We start from the raw sequence: 25,329 nt of genomic DNA, 5'->3' as shown, positions 1-25,329 counted from the left end.
TGCATGTATATCAAATAAGGCAGGCTTTTTATTTTGCCATAGTTCTCCTAGCGCCCCTTTTAAAGAGAAAATCTAAAAATCAAATCGAGATGGAACCTCTACTATAAATAGAATCCATCAGTCCCATGATTTTAAAAGTAAATAAAAAAATAAAAAAATAAGGCATGTGAAGGAAGACAATTTGCCCACATCCTCTTTTCATCCTTGTCAAACCTCTCTCCATCTGTCCTCTTCCTCGTCAAGCCATCTCTCCCCTGTATAAGGCCTGCCTCCTCCTCCCCAAATTCTTTTCTCCTCCAAATCCCTCTTTCTTTTCCGAAATCAAAAAACTTACTATATGTATCAAGAAGCCAATGAGTGTGCATCACCAGACCATATATTATGTACCGGTGAACACCATATTCTACTAATTGTATATCAATTTACCTAAAGATATGTATTGGGATGCTAGATGACCATTTTTTCTAGGTGTGTATCATCTAGCTATATAGTATGTACTAGTAAACACCAAGTTTTGAAAACTATATATCAATTTTCTTGGACATGTGTATTGGATGCTGAATGACTATTTTACTAGGTGTGCATTACCTAATTATATACTATATTCTAGAAATTATATAACGATTTATCTAAAGGGGTGTATTGAGTCATTGTTGGGTATGTATCAGTCTATCTTTGAAAGCTGATAAGTTTATATCACTTGGTCATGAATTGCATACTAATAAACACAGTGTTCTAAAAATTGTGTAGTGATTTACCTAAAAGTGCGCATTAGAATGATAGATCACTATTTTGTTAGGTGTGTATCATCTGACTATATAGTGTGTATTAGTGAATACCATATTAGTGTATATTAGTGTATCATCTGACTATTTTGAAAATTGTATATCGATTTAATTAGAGGTATGTGTTGGAATGCTGAGTGATTATTTTGCTAGGTGTGTATCAATGTTGTGTACTATATGTCATCTAGCCTTCTTTTTTGTTTTTTAAGTCACAAAATAGATGGACTCCATAAGTACGAGGAACTCCATCCCAATTTAACTTTTGGGTTTTCTCTTTAAGATGGGCACTAAAGAAAACGTAATAAAATAGAAAGTTCGCCCCATACGATATTCTCTAATGCGTGCATCAAAGGATTTTTGTTCTCCCAAATTATCATGTACTATTTTTTTAGATCATGAATGTTACACACTAAGAACATGAAATTTATAGGCTATCGACAAAGTTTCATCTAATATGTAATTTATGTTACCCCGTAGGGATGCTGCTCAATTGAGTGACTAGGATGCATGGATCCCAAATGAACATGTTTGATCTTGTGCATGTAATTTTGACTTTTCTGGCACATATCCTTTTCTTTCATTGCATGTAATTTTGCAGCAAGCACGGACTCACTAGGACACATAGAGAGTCACACCGCAGAGTGATGTGCAGCTCTCAATGACTACCGTTAGAAGATGGATGGCCATCAAACAAAGCAGTCCATGAGTGCACACCGTGTCATATGTAGTGCATGTTGTTTGATAGCCATCCATCTGATGGTGGCCATGGAGGGTTGCACAGTACTCTACGTGGTACAATCCACGCACAGCAAAGGATGTTGGTTGTTCTGCAGCAAATTCAAAGATGCTCAACCTTGATATTTTTAGGTTGCTCACAAGAGTTGGTGTTAGCTCCACATCACTCAGTAAAGTTAACATTAGAACATAACACAAATTTGGGCAAGTTTGGCTATTCCTAAAGGATTGGGATAAAAATCCTATTGGATGCATGAATTGGGCCGTCCATTTAAGCATGGCCCTTTACTAATAAAATTTCCCAAATCCCGTAAGAAAAAAAAAGGCCTCTATGGTTCTTTTTTTCTTCTTGCAGCCTAAAGGGTAGGATCTGGGCTAGATTTGGACAGGCTCTTAAAAAATGCAAGCTATATGGACCAACAGGCCTGATTCCTATAGAATTTTCAGTCCAATCTTATAGGAATATCCAAACGAACCCTTAGTGTGAGTGAATTCCTTGTGATTCTAGGATCACATGTGGCTCTAACTTGTGTAGTTCTTGACATCTAAATTAGTCCGAATGGTATGGACCGCACCAACGTAACCCCTACCAAGATGTGATATTATCAGAGGGGTTTTGAATCTTATATATATATATATATATATATATATATATATATATATATATATATATATATATATATAGAAAAGTTCTGCATTACCCTGCTAGGCACCTTGCTCTTAATCAGACAAGTGAGTTTCTCATTGCCCTTATTTTCTCATCCAACGTAGTGGAGTTCTCTTTGCATTCATGGAAGACCCAAGTCCCCCTCAAGGTTCGTGTCTTTGTGTGGATTAATTATGCTCCATAATGAACATATAACTGTCAACAATCATAACGAATCTTGTGCAACGCTGCGCCAAAGAACTCGTATCGAGCACGTAGCATCTACATGTTTGAATGCCTACAGTCCACGGGAAGAGGAGCGAGGTCAGAATGCAACACTCTTAAGTATTCGTCAATAAATGCCCATCCTCTCTATCCTAAAATCCACTTATACTGGTCTGCCAAGTCTTGCCAACGTAGAGGAGTAAGGTGGTCCTTTCCGCTTCATTTTTTCAGTCTTAAGCCAACATATGATTGTGGTGGAGTGGTGGGCACTTCTTCTAGCTAAATCCCTTTCCAAGGCAATTCAGTATCTGGTGGCACTTCTTGCTTTAAGTTTGGGTAGGGTGGTGTTGGCTAAATGCTCTCTTTTGGGATGTCCATTTTTTTCTTATGATTTTTTGCTGCCCAGCTCCTGTTCTTTGTTTTGTTTCTATTCCACTCTACCACCTCCTAGCCTTTAATATTGAAATACTACATTTTCTTTTTCACCAGAAAATAGGAAGAAAAGCACAACCTTGACTACATAAGAAAATATCATCCATTAGCTGGCCAGCATACCAGCAGCCGCTTTACTCGTGATGTAACTTCAATATGAAGCATATTGGGGACTATCAAAATTTCATCTAGAATTGCATTCTTTGATGTAATTCCACAAGGTTGGCCAATTCTTTTGGGGAATTAATATGATGTTGAGAAAATCTTATTGCCGAAAAGTCCACATAGGATGAGTGATAACTACTCTGGCCTCCAAAATACAAAATATGATCTTAATTCTATTTATACCATATTTTGATCATGCAATAAGCACCACGTCACAGACAAGAATAACTAGGAAAGGCGACGGAATATTGTCGGTGCTAGAAAGAAGTGTTGAAAAAAGATTAAGCGGTAATGAAATTGGCTGACTGGTGTAGCATAAATAAGACCCATTGATGGGTAATATTAGTAAAATTGGCTGACTGGTAATGATAATAAAGGTCCCCAGCAACCATTGATAATCGCTCCAGCAATGCCTGTGAAAGAAGAAAGCATAAGAACATTAAAACTTGCCTTTCACTGATAAGCTTCAAATATTCATAAGAACATTTGTTTTATAAATAGAAAAGTATCTTGCATCCATGTCTAATAAATTTCGTATTAATCTTTTTGTTTACTTTGAATTCTAATTATGGTCTTACTAATGATGCTCCATTACCACGGGCTTGAATAGATCATCAGAATAAAAAGGCATATGTTTAGAATTACCATTTTCTTTTGTTTTTCTTTTTCGAATATAGGATTGTTATTACCAGTGAAATTATAATACTAGGACATGCTGTACATGACAAAAGTGAAAAATAAACTCTATTAACTCAAGATAAATACATTAACTTTAACCCCGGTGAAGACCAATTAACAAACTCTAATGACACAGATGGAGACCAATGTTCGCCATCCTAAAACTTATCAGTTTTTGAAACTATCTAAATTTGATTGCTTTTTGGTTGAATTTCGTATTATAATTGGTGACATGGTTGTAAACTAAGAACGAAACTTCAAAATTGTAAAAATTCGTACGGGTATGTGTTTAATACTAAATAACCCCTTTTTGACTAGCTTTTTGGGATGAGATCTTTGATTGTTATAAATGATATCAAAGTAGACCCAACCCATAGCCCATAAAAACTAGGGTAGTGTGCAACATGCACTTATTTGGATTGACCCTGAATATGTTATTTGTAATTGGATTTGTGGTATTTCATATTGAATTTAAATAGATTTAGATCCTTAGCCTGGCAAGAACACAACAACTTAAACAAGGGGAGAATGTAAAGATCTGTATAGATGAATGTTTAGTCCTATATTAACTATGTACTTAGTAGATAATATCTAAATAATATCTTGTGATTAGCCTTTTGGGGTAAGATCCTATGTTGTAAAAACTAGGGTGTAGATGGTAAGTTAGACAGTTCAACACTTAATTCAATGATTTAACCGTAAACCTAGGTGGCACGTGATACTTTTTGTAGAGCAATAACACAAGCCCACTTGCCAGCCTTGTAATCAATTAAGCTAAGTCCCAGTCCATTCTAGCATAAAAAAAAAATAGGTGATTTGATCAACCATGTCCCCCGCGATGTTCACATCATGTCTATGAGATTTTTGTAAAGGAAATATGATGAGTGGAATCTCAGCTTTAAAACAATCTGAATCCAGTTAGATGCATTTATAAATAGGATAAAAATGTCATGATTTAACAACATCATGATTTAATTTGTCATTATTGTTAAATAAATTAGCTACGTACAAGCATATATATCATCCATTATTTGGTTACAACAATAAGTTTTATCATAATCCCAACTACAGTTACCCATTAACCTTATTATGGCATGCAACCTAGGACAAGGCTAACGAGCAATAGTAATTGAGATTATGACAAATCTCCTTATTGCAACGAAATAGTGGTTGAGCTCATGATAAGCTTGTAAGTAAACAACTCATGTAACCATGCAGTAAATCATGATGTTGTTATCTTATCCACAAATATTCCTACACCAACAGATTGTATTCAAAAATATTGAGAGCCAAGCTTATCTCCACGTCATGTCACTCATCTTATGGGAGGGTGACATGGCATGCAACATAGAATAAGCCTAATGAGTAACTATGGTTGATATTAATTAGGGTTTTTTGCATGGATACCCTTCTAAATATCGGATTTTGCATTAATACCCTTCCAAATTGATATTTGCATGTATACTCTCATAAAACTCTGTTATTGTACAAATGCACGTAATATAACGGTTGTTCTAACGGTGTTAAAAAAATATATTTATATTAAATAAAAATAAAATAAAATTTTAAAATTACGCTATTGTCCCTGTCTTCTTCTTCTACTATCGGGATCACGATCTATTTGCATGTCTACCCATTAAGGGTATTTTAGTTATTTTAATTTGAAACCATAAATTTTTTTACGTCATTAAATAGCATGAGTACATATGCAAAAACAAAAATAAAAAAAGGGTAAAATAGCAAAACAAGTGTTTTACGGGGGTATATGTGCAAATATCAATTTTGGAAGGGTATTCATGCAAAATCCGATACTTAGGAGAGTATTCATGCAAAAAGTTCTTAATTAATTATGCTTCATTAATGCTCTACCAAATTGTGGTTTGGATTCGGACAAACTTGAGTGGAACTAATCATGCAACAAATCATGGCATTGCTATCTAAGTATAAGTACATCTACTCGGACTCTAGATTGTTTTGAGCGGAGATTGTCCCTCATCATAATTTGTAGAGATTTGATCTGTACCATCCATCCTTTGGCCTTCATTACATGCTACAAATAGGTTGTTTTCTAATCTTTTTCAGACAACACCATACCAATATTGAGTTTCAATATAAGGATTTGATAATATTTTTCTAGCCATTGGTTTCCCTCATTAGCAACTAGTTTTCTGTCAAACTTGTGTGCTGTAGATACGAAGAAAAATCTACCTCTTTTGTTTGGCAGCCATAACAAGGCAACGTGTGCGTCCACATGTTGCTCTCATACAACCTATCAATAAAATAATTTTTTTTTAAAAAAAAAACTCTCTCTAACAAAATCTTAGTGTGACCCCCGCAAAAAAAAAAAATTATGTAACAGTAGATGCAACATTATTACAACTAATATTTCATCATAAAGTTGCACTTCAGATCATGATATTTTTTGTTAAAGACGGTATCTTTATTTAACTAGTATTCTAACTGGTATTCTTTGTTCAAGAATAAAGCTATTTCTTCTTCATGCTCTGTAATGTCAAAATTAGATTGAGAAACTTTTACAAGCTAATAATAGTTTTGCGTATCCTTTGAAGATAATAAATAGAAGTTTGTGTTAATGACAAGAGATTATTGACCCTACTTTGTAATACATTAACTGGTCACAGCAACTATTACTCATCTGAGAATTTTTAATATGTGGGGTACATCTTAGCAATAGCATTAAGAGGAAGCCATGCTGCCATGGAGTCAAATCTCCCATGAACTACCTTCACAAGCCACTGAATGCATGTATGCTAACTGAAGGGGCCCTTCGCCAAGGATGACCTCATTTTCGGGTCTTGATAGACCTCCATATATAGGATGTTGGGCCACTTAATCGAGCGTTTGGAACAGCTGATCAGATTTGGACGCCCATCATGTCCATAGGTCACAGCAGCTCTAGGCATCATGCTCCTTTGAAAATTATTAAAAGAGAGTAAGCTTAACGGCTTAATAATTACCTTATCATGCATGCATATATTATATTCATATAGTAGTGAATGTAAATCATAAATAGAGATACATTATCTTAAAATAATCATGCCATACACATAATTTATTAAATAGTTTTATCAACATTCAGATATATTAATAATTAATATCCTTGTAAAGTTTGCAAGCAAATTTTATAATTTTTAATATAAAAATTATTTATTATTTCAATATCATGTCATAGTTTTTCACCAAGTATAGTGTTTACACTCCATCTCAATAATTCAGTTGGTGGTCGAGAGCAAGCGTCACATGGATCAAGTACGATGAAACTAAAGCAAGTGAGAATCTCATGACCTTTGCTGGATTGGAAAGAGTTTGGCAATGATAAATTTCACTAAGTTTAGAGGTACAGACCGAAAAAAGAGAGTTTGGTCATTCACAGGTTGAAAGCTTAGAATGGGCCATGATCAATTGCAATACATGAAAATAAACTGAGATGATTGAAGCAATCTTAAAGATACTCTTAAGTACAAGAATTGCATAATAGGTTAAAATAAAAAAGATAGCCAATAGGAGCCATGTCAGGATAAGCTAAGACTAACAAGATATGATAAATCAATCAGACAGTTGATACAGAGCGACATGTTAATGAACATGCATGGTGGAAGATAAGTGAAAATTGAACTTTGTAATAGCTTCGACCCTTCGACAATAAATCCAATGTAACTTTATTGATCTAAGTTTTACCCTATATTTTACCCTTAGAGTAGTTATAACTTAGATTTCTATCTTAGCCCAGCACCACACCCCATATTCATTTTCTTCGAACAGTAGTGTGGCGGAGACAAAAGTCCTTAAATATGATCTAGAAGAATCATCAGACTCGATGCGAACCACTTTGATTACTACAGGTTGGGCTACATAAGATCCATAAGGAAGATCTGCCATATTGGAAAGTCAAATATTAGAGGCTATAACTTGGTCATACGATGCCCGATTGAGATGATATTTTTTTTGAAATCGGATAACATTTTGAGCTCTACAATGCAATGTCACTCTAAAAGATTTGCATCCCTAGAGATTTTCATCCCTAAAGATCATGCCTAAATTCAATATTTTGAGCCCTAAAATGGCCTACTCAAACCGAAACTTTCCCTTTGAAAAAATTTTTGACCATGCATATCTCATAATCCAAGAAAAATTGGACAATGTGATAGAAGGTAAAATTGATGCATAAGTCGAGATCTATCTCTTGTAGAATTTTATATTGTTCGAGTTTATTTCTAATTGTTATGTGTATTTTAGGAAAATGAGTCTTATACTAGAAGAAAAATCTGATCCGAATTGTATAAAGGCATACCTTATTATTATAAATAGAAGCTATGTACCTCGGTTTTATGTTCATCAATGAAAGAAAAGAGTATGTAAACCCTACTTTCACAATTTTTTCTCCATTTTTTTTATATTTCTTTTAAGAGGTTCAAGTCGAGTGAGTTGAGAAAATTCTTCTTTTTCTTCGATCAGATCAAATTAGTATCAAAGCTTCGATCCTCTACATCTATGTAGACCTTAGCTTATGATCTAGATGTGCTGGCAATTCAAACAAACAGGAGAAAAGCTATCCATGCTTAAAGCACATCAAAGGACAAAGGTGAGTATGGCTATTAGTTTTACCTCAATGGATGATGAGACGAAGAAATGTCTCACACAACTAGAGAAGAAAATTACCCAACTCATAGTGATCATATCGAATTGCTGATACTTTTAGCACAAACACTAGCAACTCCTATTACAAAGCTATCTCCCACATTTGGAGATAAGGATCCATCCTCTAGCGAGGAGGATGGATAACCTACGAGCGCTCAAAATCTTTTTCTTTAGCCTTTCATAGTCAAAGTTCAAATCTAGATCCCTATATACAATGGAACTATCAACACGGAGAAGCTAGATAACCGGCTAAACCCGTTAAACACATATTTCACTATCTATGGATACATTAGTGACCTGAAAGTATCTTTCACCCATCTTAAGCTTTCCAGCCATGTCTTTACCTCATAGAATTCGTACATAAAGAACAATAACATCTCTAGCCTGACGTGGAGCAAATTCAAGAGCCTAATCAAAAAAGTAATTCTACCTAATTGATCATGAGGAGGATTGGTGAATTAAGTAAGAGCACCTACAATAGAAGTACAATCAATCCATCCAAGACTACACCACTGAGTAAAACAAGCAAGCTATCTTACTTAGGATCTCCATCAATGATTGTGTAATCTTTATTAAGTACGTTAGAGGTCTCCATGAGAGCATCAAAAAGGAGATGAAACTCTTCAAAGTTGAAGATATCAGCGAAGCCAGCATAAAGGCTATGAGGATTAAGAAAAAGAATTGACCTAGGAAAAGTAAGAAGGGCAACAAGTTTGAGAAAGGCAATGAAAAATCAAATCAAGAAGGGAAGCAAAGCAGAGAGCACATCAACAAAACTTAAAAAAATTACTACGACCATGGTAACATCAGGGAACACACCAAGGAGAAGTACTATAAGCTTGACCATGAGTTGCAACCAAAGAGGAAGAAGCTGAAAGACAAGGATTTTAAGAAGAAAGGGAAGGCGGTCCTCAACGTGATAGAGATTGAGCTACTTGAGTTTAAGCAAGCAGACTCAAAATTGAGCCTAATAGTGAGAAAATCCAAGATAGCAACTAAGACAGACCTAAAGATGGGATAGGAGCGCTTTCACTTGAAGATCTAGGTGAAGCAAAGCATCACTGGGGCAATTGTAGATCTTGAAAACTAGAAGAACCTATATCTAAAAGTCTGGCTCAAAAACTAGGATTGCAAACCAAGCCTCATTCGCATCCTTACCCTCTCAGAAAGATTCAGAAGGCATCAAGTTGAAGATCATTAAGTAGTGTACCTTCAAATTCACCACAACTGAGAAATATATTGACAAGGTAACTTGCAAAATAGTTCATTTTAAATATTTGCCAAGTCATCCTTAGAAACCCGTACCTTTGGGATCTAGATGTAGTCTTCCACAAGCAACAAAGGAAGTATCATCTCATAAAGGATGGAAAGGAGTTACAATCAGCACCTCCAAAACCCAAGAAAGCATAGATCTTGCAACTGCTACCCAAGCAAAGAGACTAGCTAATGCCTACAAAAGGTTTCTGCTCAAGAGATGCCAAGCTCTCATCCTTTGGTTTCACCAATTGATCGACTAAGATTGAGATTGAGGAGAAGTCGTTGTTGTTGTCGTCAATGAGGAAGGATCACAAGGAGCATCCCTACCACGAAGTTCAAATATCAAACCAAAGTAAATTGTTTGTCGAAGTCTGAAAGCAGAGAAGAGCAATGCTAGAAATCATCTCCAAGCAAAACCAAGTGGTTCAGCCATGAGATGGGGAGGCAAGCGTTTTCCTACCATCAGTTCTGGTTTAATATGAGCTAAATCCTGTAAATAGGGGGAGCTTTGATCCAAAGAATCATCAAACTCGATGTGAACCACTTTGGCTTGTATGGGTTGGGCTTGACAGAATCCAAGAGTGAAATTCGCCATATCAGAAAATCGAATGGCATGCTAAACTCTTAGGGGTCGTAAATTGGTCATACAACACCCAATTGAGATGATCTTTTGTTTCTAAAATTAGACAACTTTTCAAGCTTTATGATGCAATACCACTATTTAAGAAGGGCCATGCCCTTAGTGATCAGGTATAAATTTCTTTAAAAAAGGATTTTGACCGAACATATCTTCTAATCTGAGAAGAATCGAGTGAAGTGATAGAAGACAAAGTTGATATAAAGGTCTAAATTATCTTTTATAGAATTTTAGCTTTTTCGAGTTTTTATTTCTACTTGTCATGTCTATTTTAGGAAAGTAAGTTATATTTGAACTAAAAGAGGAATTCGACCAAAATTATGTAAGGACGGACATTAATATTATAAATAGAGGCTTTGTACCTTGGTTTTATGTTCAAAAACAAAAAGAAGGGGATGTAAACCCTACCTTTAAAATTTTGCCATCTTATCTCAAATTTTTTTGAGAAATTCGAGTTCAGCGAGTTGAAAAAATTCTTTCTGCTTCCTGATCGGATCAGAAGGCCATGGCATCTGGATTCATGCTGCTCTCTACCCTTCCTTCAATCATTTTTTGGCTGATCCAACACTAGTGGTATACCCATGCATACCAACCCTCATCTTTTGGTTTGTGACCACTCTTTACTACCGCATCCGTTAGCGAATGCCGCGATATGTCTGGACAAGATGAAAAGAACACCATAGATAGGAAGAAGAAGAAGAAAGAGGACTTAGGCAATTGGAATAGAGTGTAAGGAAAAGAAATGGGCGAAGAGAGGGAAAATGAGGAGTGAGTGATGAAGCTTGCACGGGAGGAACAAGTAAGCAAACATGGGCTCTTGATATTTGAAAGAGGAAAGAAAGAAAGATAAGGGAGAGATAACAGACCAACAGCAGAGTAGAGCACTCCTTGCTCCACATAGAGATTACAAGAAAAGGGAGAGGTGAGGGAATCTAACATTGGGTGTGAGTCCTCCCCTTCCCCTGCTTTTTCTTTCATAAAAGAAAATAAGAAGCTGAGGAGTACTGTCATGCCCCAAATCCGGGACATAACATGGCCATGCTATCAAAAGGTACCGCTTACCACAACATAAAGCCAATAATCATAATCGGTATACAAATCCATCTCAAATAAAAATATAACAAAATGATCCAAATCCATCATCCATTAAATAATTAAATAATAGCAGGTTCAAAGTGACAAAATTCAAATTTAAATACCCAAAACCTATCTCAAAATTCAAAAAATCATCAACTATTATTCATAATCAATTAAAAATACCAATTTTTTTTACAAAATTATCAAGCTTGCTAGCGCGAACTCCAAACCTGTATTATCTTTTGTTTTTAGTGACTGTATTCATCTAAAAAGAGAAAAATAAAAAAAGATATGAGTTACACAGCTTGGTAAGTAAACCTTACAAAACCTTACTTGATCATTTAGAGAAGATAAATATCATTGAAAAATAGGATATTTCATAATAACAGTATAACTATTGATCAATCATTCTCTTGCATATGCATAAATCATGCAAATTATATAAATATAGTTTCCAGTATATAAATAAAATCATAAATCATGCTTAATTTATAAAGCCATATCATTTGTTATTTTGCCATATCATAATTCATAATAATTCTCTCAAACTAAATGCTAAGATCACCTCATACCTATGACAGGGTCGTAAGTAATATCATGCCAACTACTATAACCCATTGGTAGGTCCATATGCTAAGCTACTATAATCTACTGGCGAGGTACGTATGCCAAGCTACTGCCTGCTGGCAAAGGCCATATGCCAAGCTTTTGTAACTCACTGACGAGGGCCATATGCCGACTATTGTAACCCACTGGTGAGGTCATACATAGTTTTCTGAGAGCCCATGGTCATATTTCTTAAATCATATTTTCTTAAAATATATGTTCTTACATCATAAATAAATAAATAAGTTGAAAGGCATTAAATGGATTGATAGAGTTGAGAGCCCATAGATAAATGATTAACGGTAAAACAATCATGCAAACAGTCTATTTATGACAAAATTATATATTTTATAAATATTGAGTTCATAATTCATAATCAAGTTACTAATAATAAATAATCGAAGAACCACTATTTCATAAGAAATCATGAGTTTCATAATATCGTATGCTTGACCCTTAATTTTAAGAAAATATAATATCATCAATATTTAATATTATTTTATATTTTTATATAAATCATAAGCATGGAAAATATATGAAAATTTTAAAACTAGTAAGAAGTGTCAGAATTAGTTACAAGTTCCAAAATTAATAAGAAGTATAAGACTTACTCACCTCTTTCACCTTAACCTTCAAACTTCACTAGGTGAACCTGGTAAAGCTTTTCACAACATTAAAAGTGAAACTAATTTCTATTCAATGACTTGAATAGAATCAAAATACAAAAAACAGGGATGATTGGCCGGATAATAATGTTCGGCGGCTCCGAGTGGGTTAAGTCTAAGCAACTCAATCAATAAATCATAGGGCATGGACTCAATTAAGGCCAAAAAAATTCGACAAGTTCATTAATGATAGGTTTCAGGAACTCTAAAGAAAGCTAGGTGGATCGGTCCGGCAAGCTGCCCAAGCACCAAGGCGATTTAGGGCCTATTTGCAGGGTCATCTCAGGTCCAAAGAAAGGATAGATGCAACACTATACTTGGATTCGTGGATCTTCTCAGAGAGAGAAAATAAGGAGAAGAGAGAGAAAGAGAGAGATGAGTTCTCTCTCTTCTTCTTCTTTTCTTTTCTTTTTTTCCCTCTTCTTCTCTCTGGGCAATGTACGGGAATAAGGTGTGGATCGACAGTTGTGATCACGGTGGTCCAGTGAGGTGGCAATGACAGGCAGGGAAGAATAGCCGGCGGCAGTGGCCAGCTAGCTAAAATTAGCCCAAAGACAAGGCTGAACATGGGATTCTTGGCTCGGTTGTCCTAGGATCTCAGCCCTTTCGTCGATGGCTGGGGGTCCGGCTTTAGCTAGGGGCTAAAGCAAAGGAGGGGCTGAGGCCCTCTGCGATGAACGCCAGCAGCAGAGATGGTTGAAAGAAGAAAAAACAAGCTTAGTAATAGTGTCGGAACAGGGTAAGTGAATAGGGCCCTTTCCAACCATTATTTCCAGCGAATTCAAAACTAGTGACAAGATCTATCGAAAAGAAAAACAAAGAAAAGGGAGATGGGGGCTTATCTTGACTCCAGCAAGCTTCTTCGGCCTCGATTTTCGGCAGCCACAGTGAGAGGAAATAGACAAAAACAAGAAGAAAGAGTGAGAAAAAAGAGAAAAGATGGGATTGTGCTCATGGTGGAGGATCTAGAGAGGTGGAAAGGTGTTTATATAAAGGAGATAGTGGCCCCATATTTCTGACCCCCAGCCGAAGTCATCGAAAAGGAGAAAGCAAGACTCCCAATGGGAGTCTTCTGCCCATCACGTGCGAAGCATGCACGGGGCAAGCATGGGCCAAGCCTAGTCAGGCCGGTCAAGTGAACCACCTCCTAGGCGAGCCTTCACAAGTCCAACTTGGGGCCAGAGTACTCCTCCTTTCTCCTTGCTCCTCTTTTTTAAAGCTCACCCGATTTAAGTCAATCTAGACTGTCATAAAATTGTTTCTATCTCAAACAACCTTTGCCATGGTCCATTTCCATCCAATCTATAGTTCCATTTTTTTCTGCAAATTAAATGTGCCTTTTCATTTCAGATCTTTAATTTATAGGAACTCATTATCAATTTTTTATAACTAATAAAAATTAATCTTTAACCAAATAGGACTACAACCATCCATCTTTCTTGTGCCAAGTATTAATGAAGTATATTGTTGTTGCTGCTGCTGGTGCTGTAGCAACTGATTGTCGTGGCATATAAACAATTTTTAATAAAATACAGAGTGTTATCAGTATTCTAAACCATATGCAGAGAGAATGCAATTATAATTAGATAACATTGTTGGAGCCATGTCATAACCAAGTATATGGAAACATATTACGGCGCTCCCCTAGTTAAAATGACACAAGGGGCGCCCACCAACTCGGGCAACATGTCTTAGGTCCAGCGGATGTCCCAAACACTCAACGGTGGCCTCACCCAACTTTCCTGGTGGTTACGACAGCTCGCTCTCTTACAGGCTTCACCGTATCCAGAAGGGGAAAAAAATGAAGGACATGTACAAGGATGATTACTGATCAGCTCATGCAAGCCTCTTTAAATGGCTGCCACGTATAAGCTTGGACTCCAAATAAGCTATCAAGCTCTCTGATTGGAATTGTAAGGTCAGCAGCTTGGACTCGAAACCCCACGGAATCCAAACGAATCCCACGGGCCGATAAAAAGACGTTGGTGGGTCGGTCACCCAACTCCAAACCGTTGGCCGGCCCGTTTCTATCTTCCCCTTTCTCCCTTCCCATCTCTCCTGTTCCTTCTCTCCCACTTGTATCCCCCCCCCCCCCCCCCCCCCCTTCCATCCCCCTCCTATGCACAAAAGGCAGTCCACTTTATTGCCGTCTTTATATTTCGGCATTCAATCCGTCCCATTTACTCCCATTCAATGTCACCATTAATGGAGGCCACCCTTTTCCTTCAAAATTAGGTATTCCAAATCCCGACTTTGAACTCCCATCTCTACTCCAACGAATATACAACTTCATAGCCCGTTCCAGTACACGTGGCACCACCAAATTGTGAGAAATATGCACCAAGCTCTAGTTCCCCCTGGCCTCCTTGCTTTCCCTCAGGCAGTGGCTCCCACTTGTTATTTGGACCCAACGACCTCTCCTGGCAATTTAAGACTGTGTATGCAGAGAGCTAAACCAACAAGAGAAGAGCGAGAAGAGGTGGTAGCTGGTGCGAAGGAAGAAACCAGTCTGTCCTATTAAATGCCTCTCATCTATTCCACCTCCTTCTATAATACCAGTACGTTAGCTTGATTCATTACATCGTTATTACACCTACAACCCATTTTATTTATATCATATACAAAAAAACACACTACCAAAAGAGTGAGTTATTGTCACTAGAGAGGCGGGGTAGAGCTCATTGTCATGGAGAGCAGCACCGTTCTGGTGGTGCTGGCATGCATCGCGGCGTACGTCTTGTGGTTCTCGCGGCTGGCTGTGGGCCTGCGCGGCCCGCGAGTGTGGCCGCTGCTCGGAAGCCTCCCCGGTTTGATCCAGAATGGCGAGCGCATGCATGACTGGATTGCCGAGAACCTGCGAGCCACCGACGGCACCTACCAAACCTGCATCTGCGCCATCCCCGGCCTCGCCCGCCGGCAGGGCCTCGTCACTGTCACCTGCGACCCCCGCAACCTGGAGCACGTCCTCAAGACGAAGTTCCACAACTACCCCAAGGGCCCGACGTGGCACGCCGTCTTCCACGACCTCCTTGGCGACGGCATCTTCAACTCAGACGGCGACACCTGGCTCTTCCAGCGCAAGACCGCCGCCCTCGAGTTCACCACACGCACCCTCCGCGCTGCCATGAATCGCTGGGTCTCTCGCTCCATCCACCACTGCCTCCTCCCCATCCTCCGCCGAGCCGCCGACGGCGCCACCGCCGTCGATCTCCAGGACCTCCTCCTCCGCCTCACCTTCGACAACATCTGCGGCCTCACCTTCGGGAAGGACCCTGAGACCCTCTCCCCGAGCCTCCCCGACAACGCCTTCGCCACCGCCTTCGACCGCGCCACCGAGGCCACCCTCCACCGGTTCATCTTCCCGGAGTTCGTCTGGCGGCTCAAGAAATGGCTTCGCGCCGGGAGCGAGGTCGCTCTCTCCGACAGCGTCGTCCACGTCGAGCGATACCTCTCCGCCGTCATCAAGAACCGAAAGCTCGAGCTCGAAGCCGACGGCGGCCACCACGACGACCTCCTTTCCCGCTTCATGAAGAAGGGCACCTACTCCGACTCCTTCCTCCAGAACGTTGTTCTCAACTTCATTCTCGCCGGCCGCGACACGTCCTCGGTGGCGCTAAGCTGGTTCTTTTGGCTCGTCTCCACCCACCCCACCGTCGAGCGCTGCATTCTCCTCGAGCTCGCCGCCGTCCTCTCCGGCACCCGCGGCACCGACCCCGCTGCCTGGGTTTCTACTCCCCTCGTCTTCGAAGAGGTTGATCGCCTTACCTACCTTAAAGCCGCTCTTTCGGAGACTCTCCGGCTCTACCCCTCCGTCCCCGAGGACTCGAAGCACGTCGCAGACGACGACGTCCTCCCGGACGGTACCTTCGTGCCGGCCGGCTCTGCCATCACCTACTCCATCTACTCGGCGGGGAGGATGAAGCCGGTGTGGGGGGAGGACTGCATGGAGTTCCGGCCGGAAAGATGGCTCTCACCGGACGGGAAGCAGATAGAGGCGCACGACTCGTTCAAGTTCGTCGCCTTCAACGGCGGCCCCAGAGTCTGCCTCGGGAAGGACTTAGCTTACCTCCAGATGAAGTCCATTGCCGCCTCTGTGCTTCTGCGCCACCGCCTTGCCGTCGTCCCCGGCCACCGCGTCGAGCAGAAGATGTCTCTCACTCTCTTCATGAAGCACGGGCTCAAAATGAACGTCTACGACCGGGACCTCAATGTCGTCGCGGAGGAGCTCCGCCCGCCGGAACAGCCCAAGGTGGCGGTGGAGAGTGGCGGCACCGCCGCTGCTGGCCTTGCGAAGTCTGTTCAGGTGGGGGCACAGCCAGTGCTTAAGTTTCTCAGTTCTTCTTAAGCTCAAGAAGGGTACGTAGAGTTAGAAGTTTGAATCGAGGTGGTGTGGACGAAGGTAGATAGGAAGTAAACAAGTTGGTGTGAGCTTGGCGAGGAGAGGAGATAAGGATTATTATGTGTATTCTAGGAGCAACTAATTCAAATGTTACGCTTGATGTGATCGACATAAATTAATAACAACATAATGGAGGTTAGTTGGCCAAAGAAGTGGTTCTGAAAAGGAATCTCGATAGGTTTTCTATTTGCTCTGTGGTTAACACGTCAATTAATTATGGAATTGTACATTGGAATACGACGGCATTAATTTCAAGAGAGAGAAGGCTTTCTGCAAGATGCTAGAGCCTTCACGTTCATTATGGGGGACGGAATCCATACCTTTTCTCTCAATTATTTCGTTGCTTTTTTGTAATCGCTTTTCATGGATGCATGCGGTGCTTTTACGGTTGTTTTATTGCTACGTTTCTTTGGTTGCAGCCATCAGCATGCAGGCAACTGGCAGCATTCATTCATCTTGATGTCAATGGCGGCAGAGCTAGTCTACTGAAAAAAATCTTTGGAGTGACTCCACTAGATCCGGCACCAAATGCAACTTGCAGCCATAGTCACGGTCGGTAGAATTCATGGGTCTTGGAGAGGCCCATCCTGTGGTGTAGCTGAAGGTTGAGGGTTGCATCTTTCGTGCGTTAAGGAGAATTCACCTTTCCTTGCACGGTCCGCCAAACGACCAGTGGATTCATGCGAACATTGCGAAGAAAAACCCTTCTTTCACACAAAAGATACAGCTCGGATCTCTGCAGCTAAACATTGCAATATGTCAAGTATAGGTTGGATAGGACGTTAATTGACTATACTCTGTACTTGTCTAAGAGTAAAATAGAACAGTGTGGGGCGGATCGAGCGTCTAAATAGGATAAGACATATGGAGTTAGATAAGATAGATTGGACCGATCAAAACAGTAAAATTATATAAATTATTTTTTTTTGTTTTTTTGCTATAGAAAAGAGATTGGTTAAAGTTATATATATCTCTATCATGTTCGGGACAGATTTCACCATTATCAAAACAGTAAACTTACCCTATTAGTGTTGAGGCAGGTTGGGTACTTGTTGGGGTAGAGTAAATTGCAACTCTTATCCATAGCTAAAATTCTTATATCCTAAGAGAATGACATGCCAGGCTCTTGCACGTTATAATTAATCGTAACGATAGGATTTGTTTGTGATTGGCTCGGGTGATTGGTTAACCATGTTTAGTATGACTCTGAAAGACCGAAGGCTCGAGGTACACAAGTGTTGTTAAAGGTTCCACTTGGTGCAATTACCCGCACACCGTGTGAAGAGTGTGTCACATCCCGCATTGGTCATTGCTTATGGAATGGAAATAGAAATCTCTAATGACAATTTACAACTATGATGTGAACTTCCAGTCGCTGTTACAAAGCAAATATCTTATATGGTTAATGCATGCGTAGAAAAGGCTGTCACACTGGTCCATATGACAATTAGGTGTTAACTCCATTTTTAAATAAATTCATTAAGATGATAAATATAGCTAACAACCTACTTGAAGTTATGGAATACAAAAGGTTTTCATGGAATATCGAGAGCTTTGCCGTAACTTTCACGTTTCATGATGGAAGGATGTATAACAAAGGTCATCTAACGTTAAAGAGGGTCCCTAGCCTGGCCTTTGTAAAATAAAAGCCTATGTTTTTTTATCAACAGAGACAAATTTAGCAAGGCATAAGCTAGAAGAGTCCTCTTAATATTAAAATTTAGCAAGGCGTAAGCCTGTGTTTGTCATATTACCAGAGTTTTTCTTATTTGTGAGATTTGGAAGCATGCTCTTTGGATAACTCCAAAACTGTTTGATTCTTTGAGATAATATTCTCGATTTATGGCTTTAATTTATTATATATGAAACACTATGCTTTATTGATTTGTGAATGATGGAAATCCGAGTAGCTATATACATTAAAATACTTTTGAACAATTCAGAAATCTATTGATTCCTTGATATCTTTGTCTTATATTACATGGAGCCATGATGCTATGCCTTTAGTTTATTTGGATCTTTGCTTATTAGACCATCAAAGTTCTCAACATGTAGCATAATAAAATTTAATCTTGCCTAATGAGGCATATTCCATATTCTACTGAAATCAAGATATGAAATCGAATAAGTTTATTTTATTGTAAGTGCAATCTAAAGTGCTAATATATGGAGAAACCATTTGTACGATTTGTCAACATTGAAACAATTATGGAAGATGCATATTTGTTTCAAACTAAGCTATGTCCACATATCAAGGGTTCCACAAATTTGGTTGCTACGTCGTCATGTTATTATTCCAATTTTAGTTTTGAAAATATTTTCGAATTAGGACTATTATATGTCTGATCTCTAGAAAAAAAAGCCCTTTTCAGATTATCTTCACTTTGGCATCTATCAATGATCACTTTTGAGACCGTTATATGAAAATATTTATTTGAAGGCTTTTTGTAAGTATTTCTGCCTAAGGATTTGATTGCAAAATTTCTTGGAACTTCTACTTGGCATGTCAACAAAAAGATTAGTTGACATTATATGATGCCATTTTAAAATAGTGATATGAGAGTGATTTAGGAGGAGCCACAGCATCTTGAGGCTGATGATAATCATATGAAGCATAAATCCAAAAGGACTTCAAATGAGTATAATGTCAATAGATTTATGCAATTATTTCATAAAGATAATGACTTGGCCCCACAGGAAGGTTGTTATTTTTGTGATTTGATTGGAATAAGATGGTAGAATAGGCATTAAGAATATTTTTTCCTAGGCCCCCAGGTATGGAAATTTTGTTCCTACTGCTTATGTTTACTAGTCTTATTATAGAAATGGCTAAATAAATTCAATGTGTGATGCAATCTCTACCCACATGAAGGTTTGAAATTACCTCTTCTAAATTAACATTGGTTGGTTTAGAATTAAAGTTTATGCTTCATAGCATTGAAGTATTTATTTATTTTGGTTATTACAGCCATTCCTACTGCATATGTTAATAATGCATCTCTCCAATGCAAAGTGGCGACAATTTTATTGATCGGGAAGAAAAGGTTTTCTTTACTTTGAGGTGCATAGGCCCTGATTGGGTGCTCCATAAGGATGAAGCACCAACTCCCACAGAATTAAATATGCCACATAAGAAAAATGTATATGAGTAGTGGAAGCAATCTAATTGTTTAAGTTTGATGCCCATTAAGTCTCATGTCAGCAAGAACATTGAGCTTCTATTCCTAAATGCTCCAAAGCAAAAGATTTTATGAACGCCATGGAAGAACAATTTATCACCTCTGATAAGGCCTGAGCACTATTTCGTTACTAAATAACACTATTTCGTTATTAAATAACATACATTAAGCGATAAAATTGTATATGCCACCAATAAAAAAATATTCAGTGATGAAATATTATTCGCACTAAAAAATAGAGATTTATATATGATAAAATATAAATGTATTGCCAAATATTAAAAATATTAGCGACAAAATTAATTCATCACAAAAATTGCCAATATTTTTTAGTTTTTTATATCTACAAGTATATAGTTGGGAATGATTCTAATGTTGTCATCAAATTTAACAGTCAATTCATAACAAAAATATATTTCCACTAAAATTGATGGTATTAGCGATAATAATTTTTCATTACAAAAATATCATAAATTGTTATCAAAAGATTTTTGCTAAAAGACCAAAGTGGCAATATTTAGCATGACAAATTTGGCAACAAAACTTAGCAATAAAATATAATTTTGTTACCAAATACTATTATAGTTTGACAAAATAGAAATTTTCAAATTAAGAAGGTTGTACGAGGTAAGATAATTTGTATCATCATCGCATTTTGCACATGCAATACACATGTTTGAGCAGAGGAAGAAAGAAATTGAGAAAAGGGTATAATCTCTCAAAAAAAAGAGATAAAAAAAAGAAGTCCTCAAGGGTAAGAAAATAGTGGAATGGTGGCAGGGATGAAACCCACGGTAGAGTGTTTTGACGTGCTCTTGTAAACATTCTTTTATTTTGTTTTCTGTATCTTTTACTTTTTTTTGATCTAGCAGACTGTACTCACGTTAAAGCTAAATGAAATGTCATTTTTAACATACACAAAAACAAAATCTTACATATAATAATTACAAATTGAGGGAATTTTTAGAAGAGATCAAAATATTCTCATCCCACTATATATCTTCATAGTTTCGTACACAATAATTAAAATAAGAGACCAATTCATAACATATAAAGGACACTTATCATGAAGATAAATATCATGTCATTTTTATTAGTGAATAAAATCAAATACATATTATACAAATGCAATTTGTATTTAGCATTTTAGTTGCAAAATAAATTTTGAAAGAATAAGTAGTTTTCCAGATACTATGGAGGGTATAGCATTTATTTTGCAGGGTAAGGAATTTATTGCATTTGCTTGGAAGATCAGATAGGAGAGGATATCTTGTCATGATAGTGTTTCATATAAACAAAATCATTTCTTTTCAAAATATAAATCTGAATTATCTAATTTTGCTCAAGTATTCATATCCATATTTATAAGTTTGATTAAAAATATCGTGTTCAATTCAGTAGTATTTAACTATGACCATATTTATACCTTGTGGCTGGTCAGGAAACCACACTTATACTCGGTGGAGTGAGCTGGAATACTGCACTTATATCCTATAGAATGGGCCAGCATATCATATTTATATCTTATGATAGGGTCAAAATAATGAGCTCAGTAATAGTTGAAATGCCAATGCATAACCTCTAAATGGCAAGGTCCAAAATATAAATAGGCTAAGAATCTAAATTTGATACGTATTAGAACTCTTTTTTATAGAATAACATATACGCCATAATCTAATCAAAGTAGGCATATATCATATAAGACGAACAAATAATATAATAATATTTTAAAAATGTTACTTTGAAATTACATGTTTATTTTCAGTTCAAAGCACCATTTCATAAAATTCAAAAATGATGTACAAATCGATTTACAATTTGTTTGATGTAAAAAATTATATTATTTAAATAAAAAAAAGGAAAAGGTGGGTCATTCCTTACCTTAGAAGTATATAGGCAAAATCAATTAATTCCAAAAATTTTCCTGTCAAAAACTTTAATTTAAGGACTTGTTTACAGCACGTGTTTATAGCTTAGTTGGAGGTCATGGGTAAATGCCATGAAGACAAGGTTAGATGAAGTGAAAGTAGGTGAAAATCACATGACAATTGCTAAACTAGATAGTGTTCAACTGTGAAAAATTCTACCTGCAAAGATATAAACTGAAGAGGTAGAGCTCGGCCATGATGCTGGTGAACAGGCCGATAGATCAAGACTAGGACTTTGATCAATCACAATGCAAGATGTATACACCTAGATGACCAATAGAAGGAATAGTCCTAAATGTTGAAACTGCATTATAGGCTAAATCAAGAGAAGGGACCAATGTGAGAACGATGGATGAACCAAAGCCGATAAGATATGATTATTGGTCTGACATTTGGTAAAGAGCAACTATGCTAGTGAACATACATACTGGGAGAACAACATGAAGGAAAAACCTTCCGAGTTGTCCGATAAAATCGAACACCAGGCATGAAAATCAGTTTTAAAATTTTTTATTTATTTTATTTATAACAATTATAAATATTAAATTTAACTTTTATGTAAAATTACCTCAAGCCCGCAGCGGAAGTTGGTCGAAGTAATCTGGATCTGGATCTGGATCCCTAAAGGTAGCTCTGCGAGGCCTGGATCTGCAAGCCCTCTACTTCGCACGCACGTCAAGCTTCGCAAGAAGGTTGGATGATGTCTTTACTCGTGCAAAACAATCTTTTGCAAAAAGGACCCTTAGAAGAAAGAAAATCCAGAAAAAGGACCTTCCCTTTTCTGTTTCTTTCTTTCTTCTCTTTCTTTCTTTCTTCGATTTCTTTTCTCCCATTTCTTCACAGCACGCCTGGGCCACAGACGCCCATCTCTTGATCCTGATCACAGAGAGAATGGAAGGGAGGAGAGGACACCGGACCTGAGTCGAACTCCAAACCACGAGAGAGAAAGGCCTCCTTCCTCTATCTTCTTCTTCTTCACAGAATCAACCTCTGTCTGTCTGACGTTTTCTTCCCAGGAAAAAATTCTCTCTCTCTCTTCTTCCAAGAGGAAACGGTGGCCTACAAATAGGCCAACGTTGAGAGGAGTTAAGAGGCGTAAATGGTCGAGCGTTATTGAATTCATTCATTATCAAATATGAATGAATTTGATAACGATTGTTTCAAAAACAACCGTAGAATAAAACAGCGAGTAATGCTAATTACTGTCGGATTTCAAAAATCAAACTAAACTAGAATGTTGGCGGTTCAAAACCGCACATTCCAGTCTAGTCGGCCGTCTGGCCGGAGGCCGGTTGGCCGCGCAATCGCCGGTCCAAAGGGCCGCGGACGCGTGGAACAGAGCTTCTCTGTTTCATGCGTCCCAAGTGAGAGTCGCGGCTCCCAAAAAAGTGTTAATGGTCCATGAGGGGAAGTGGTCCACGGGTCCATAAGTGATATTCACGGTTAGTAGCCAATTCAAATGGGAAAAGTCAACTTCTGATTCAAATGGGTCAGCCCATTTGATCATAAGTTAGCCTATTTGGTTCTAAACCAAATTGGCAGCCCATTTGAATGAATTTTTGATCCGAAAAAATTCCACATGAGTCTGACTCATGAGAGATTCAATTGGGTCCAGTTTCGGCTCGATCCAAGTCCGACTTAGATCAGAACAAATACAAAATTAAATCCTAATTAAATCGTGATCGAGCCTAATTACACTAATTTAGACCCAATCAAATCCAATCTCAATAATTGAGTCCTGATCAAGTTCAATTACATTAATTGAAACTTGATTGACCCGAAATACAGACTTAATTAGTTGTTCATCCATGAAATTTAGCATGTACCTCATGTTCAGTGCTAGCTGATCATAAACAGAACCAAATTCCAAATAACCCACAATTTAATTCTTAATTAAATTGGGTCAAGCCCTTTCTACTTAGCTTGACTAATGTGCGTGACTCTGATAGGTTCGAACACTAAGCCGGTAGTACATGGACTACTCCATGCACTAATCGAGGTGACCATCTAGCAATGATACCCGACGTCCGGATAGGTCGAATATGCAAAGCAACATTTAAGAACCTAGACGTATGGTTGTTGCATAATTCATCCCTATGACCATCGATGCTCAAGATGACCTCAGAGTGGACTGTCGAACTCTGGGTCAGGTCATCCATAGTATATTTCAATTAATCAAATCAAGTGACCTATTATTTGGTTTACCCTGGCCAAGATTTTACTGAATTGAAATACAGCGAGACATCAACTCCTAAAATCTGGAGCAGTCAATCCCATCTTGACTCATACACAGACTTTGCGAGTACTTGACTGCACCCAGCATCCTTCCGATCCCTGAATTAGAAATTCAGGTCATCCAATGCCTAAGTACAGTGAGTTGCTTGCAAGTCACCGTGACAGTCTCAGATCTAAGGGGTACTTATGCCCATACGCTTTGCGAGCTAACTTCCGACAGTGGAGTGCTACGCAGGTGAGTCACTGTTCAGTGACGATGTACTCCTACATCTCACCTGTATGCCATACAGTGTCTCCACACTCCTTGGTTTAAGAGGACAACCAACTAAATGGCACACAACGATCTATACTTGACATAGCTATCGTCCAATTGACAGCTCATTATTTGGTCACGAACTGGTTTAAGGACTAAATGATAAAATCTCCTTTATCCACTAAATTAGTCCTAAGGACTTCATCACAATACACAGGAGTTCAATTTGAAGATGTAACACTTCTGATGAATAGAAAATTGCCAGAATAAATTTTTATTCATTTTAATAAAACATATACAAAATCCAATTTCTTACAATTAGAAAATTGGCTTTGGGACATAATTTCCAACACAACAGGTATTAATTACCAAAATCGCCAAAAGTGGAGATAATACATAAGTAGTAACTATTAGAGTGTGCATTATTATATCTAGTATGAATAAGTATAATTGTATTTTGTAAACTACCCTTCGATAATCCAATTAATGCATTTTATCTTATCTTAGCTTATCAGTATCTTTTCACCTTAGGAATAGTATGTAAGGCCTAGACCAGAGGAGCTAGCCCATGGGTTGGCACGTGAATTTCACGTGCTGGAGAGCGGAAGACTCCTGATGGGAGTCTTCTTATCCGCTGAGTCTAGAAAAGAACCAAAGACCTAGGGCAGTTGGTGACCCTAGGGCTCCTCTATATTAAGGCTTCCCCTCCTCTCCACGGTGCTCCACCAATAGAATACTCCCTCTTCCTCTTTCTTCTTTCTACTTCGC

The 25,329-nt window shown here is 38.1% G+C and overlaps 1 protein-coding gene and 1 long non-coding RNA gene across 2 annotated transcripts; one reads left to right on the top strand and one right to left on the bottom strand.

The window, feature by feature from the left end:
• Positions 1–6,166: 6,166 nt before the first annotated feature.
• LOC120110874 lies at positions 6,167–11,410 on the bottom strand. Its single transcript, XR_005512001.1, has 2 exons — positions 10,628–11,410; positions 6,167–6,597 (listed from the first exon to the last, which is right to left on the bottom strand). It is a non-coding gene; the product is annotated as an uncharacterized LOC120110874 (long non-coding RNA).
• A 3,271-nt stretch (positions 11,411–14,681) lies between these two features.
• Positions 14,682–17,444, top strand: LOC103717729 (cytochrome P450 86A8-like). The gene has a single exon (XM_008806222.4). It carries the CDS (start codon positions 15,254–15,256, stop codon positions 16,910–16,912), a length of 1,659 nt encoding a protein of 552 aa, XP_008804444.2. The 5' UTR covers positions 14,682–15,253; the 3' UTR covers positions 16,913–17,444.
• Positions 17,445–25,329: the final 7,885 nt, after the last annotated feature.

This window comes from Phoenix dactylifera, chromosome 5, assembly GCF_009389715.1.
Source record: "Phoenix dactylifera cultivar Barhee BC4 chromosome 5, palm_55x_up_171113_PBpolish2nd_filt_p, whole genome shotgun sequence".
Classification (NCBI taxonomy): domain Eukaryota; kingdom Viridiplantae; phylum Streptophyta; class Magnoliopsida; order Arecales; family Arecaceae; genus Phoenix; species Phoenix dactylifera.
Note: the sequence above shows the minus strand (reverse complement) of the source record. Positions and strands in the feature narration are given on the sequence as shown.

What these genes read in the sequence shown, in the direction of transcription:
- LOC103717729 (XM_008806222.4), top strand. Translation starts at nt 15,254, where the DNA reads ATGGAGAGCAGCACCGTTCTGGTGGTGCTGGCATGCATCGCGGCGTAC.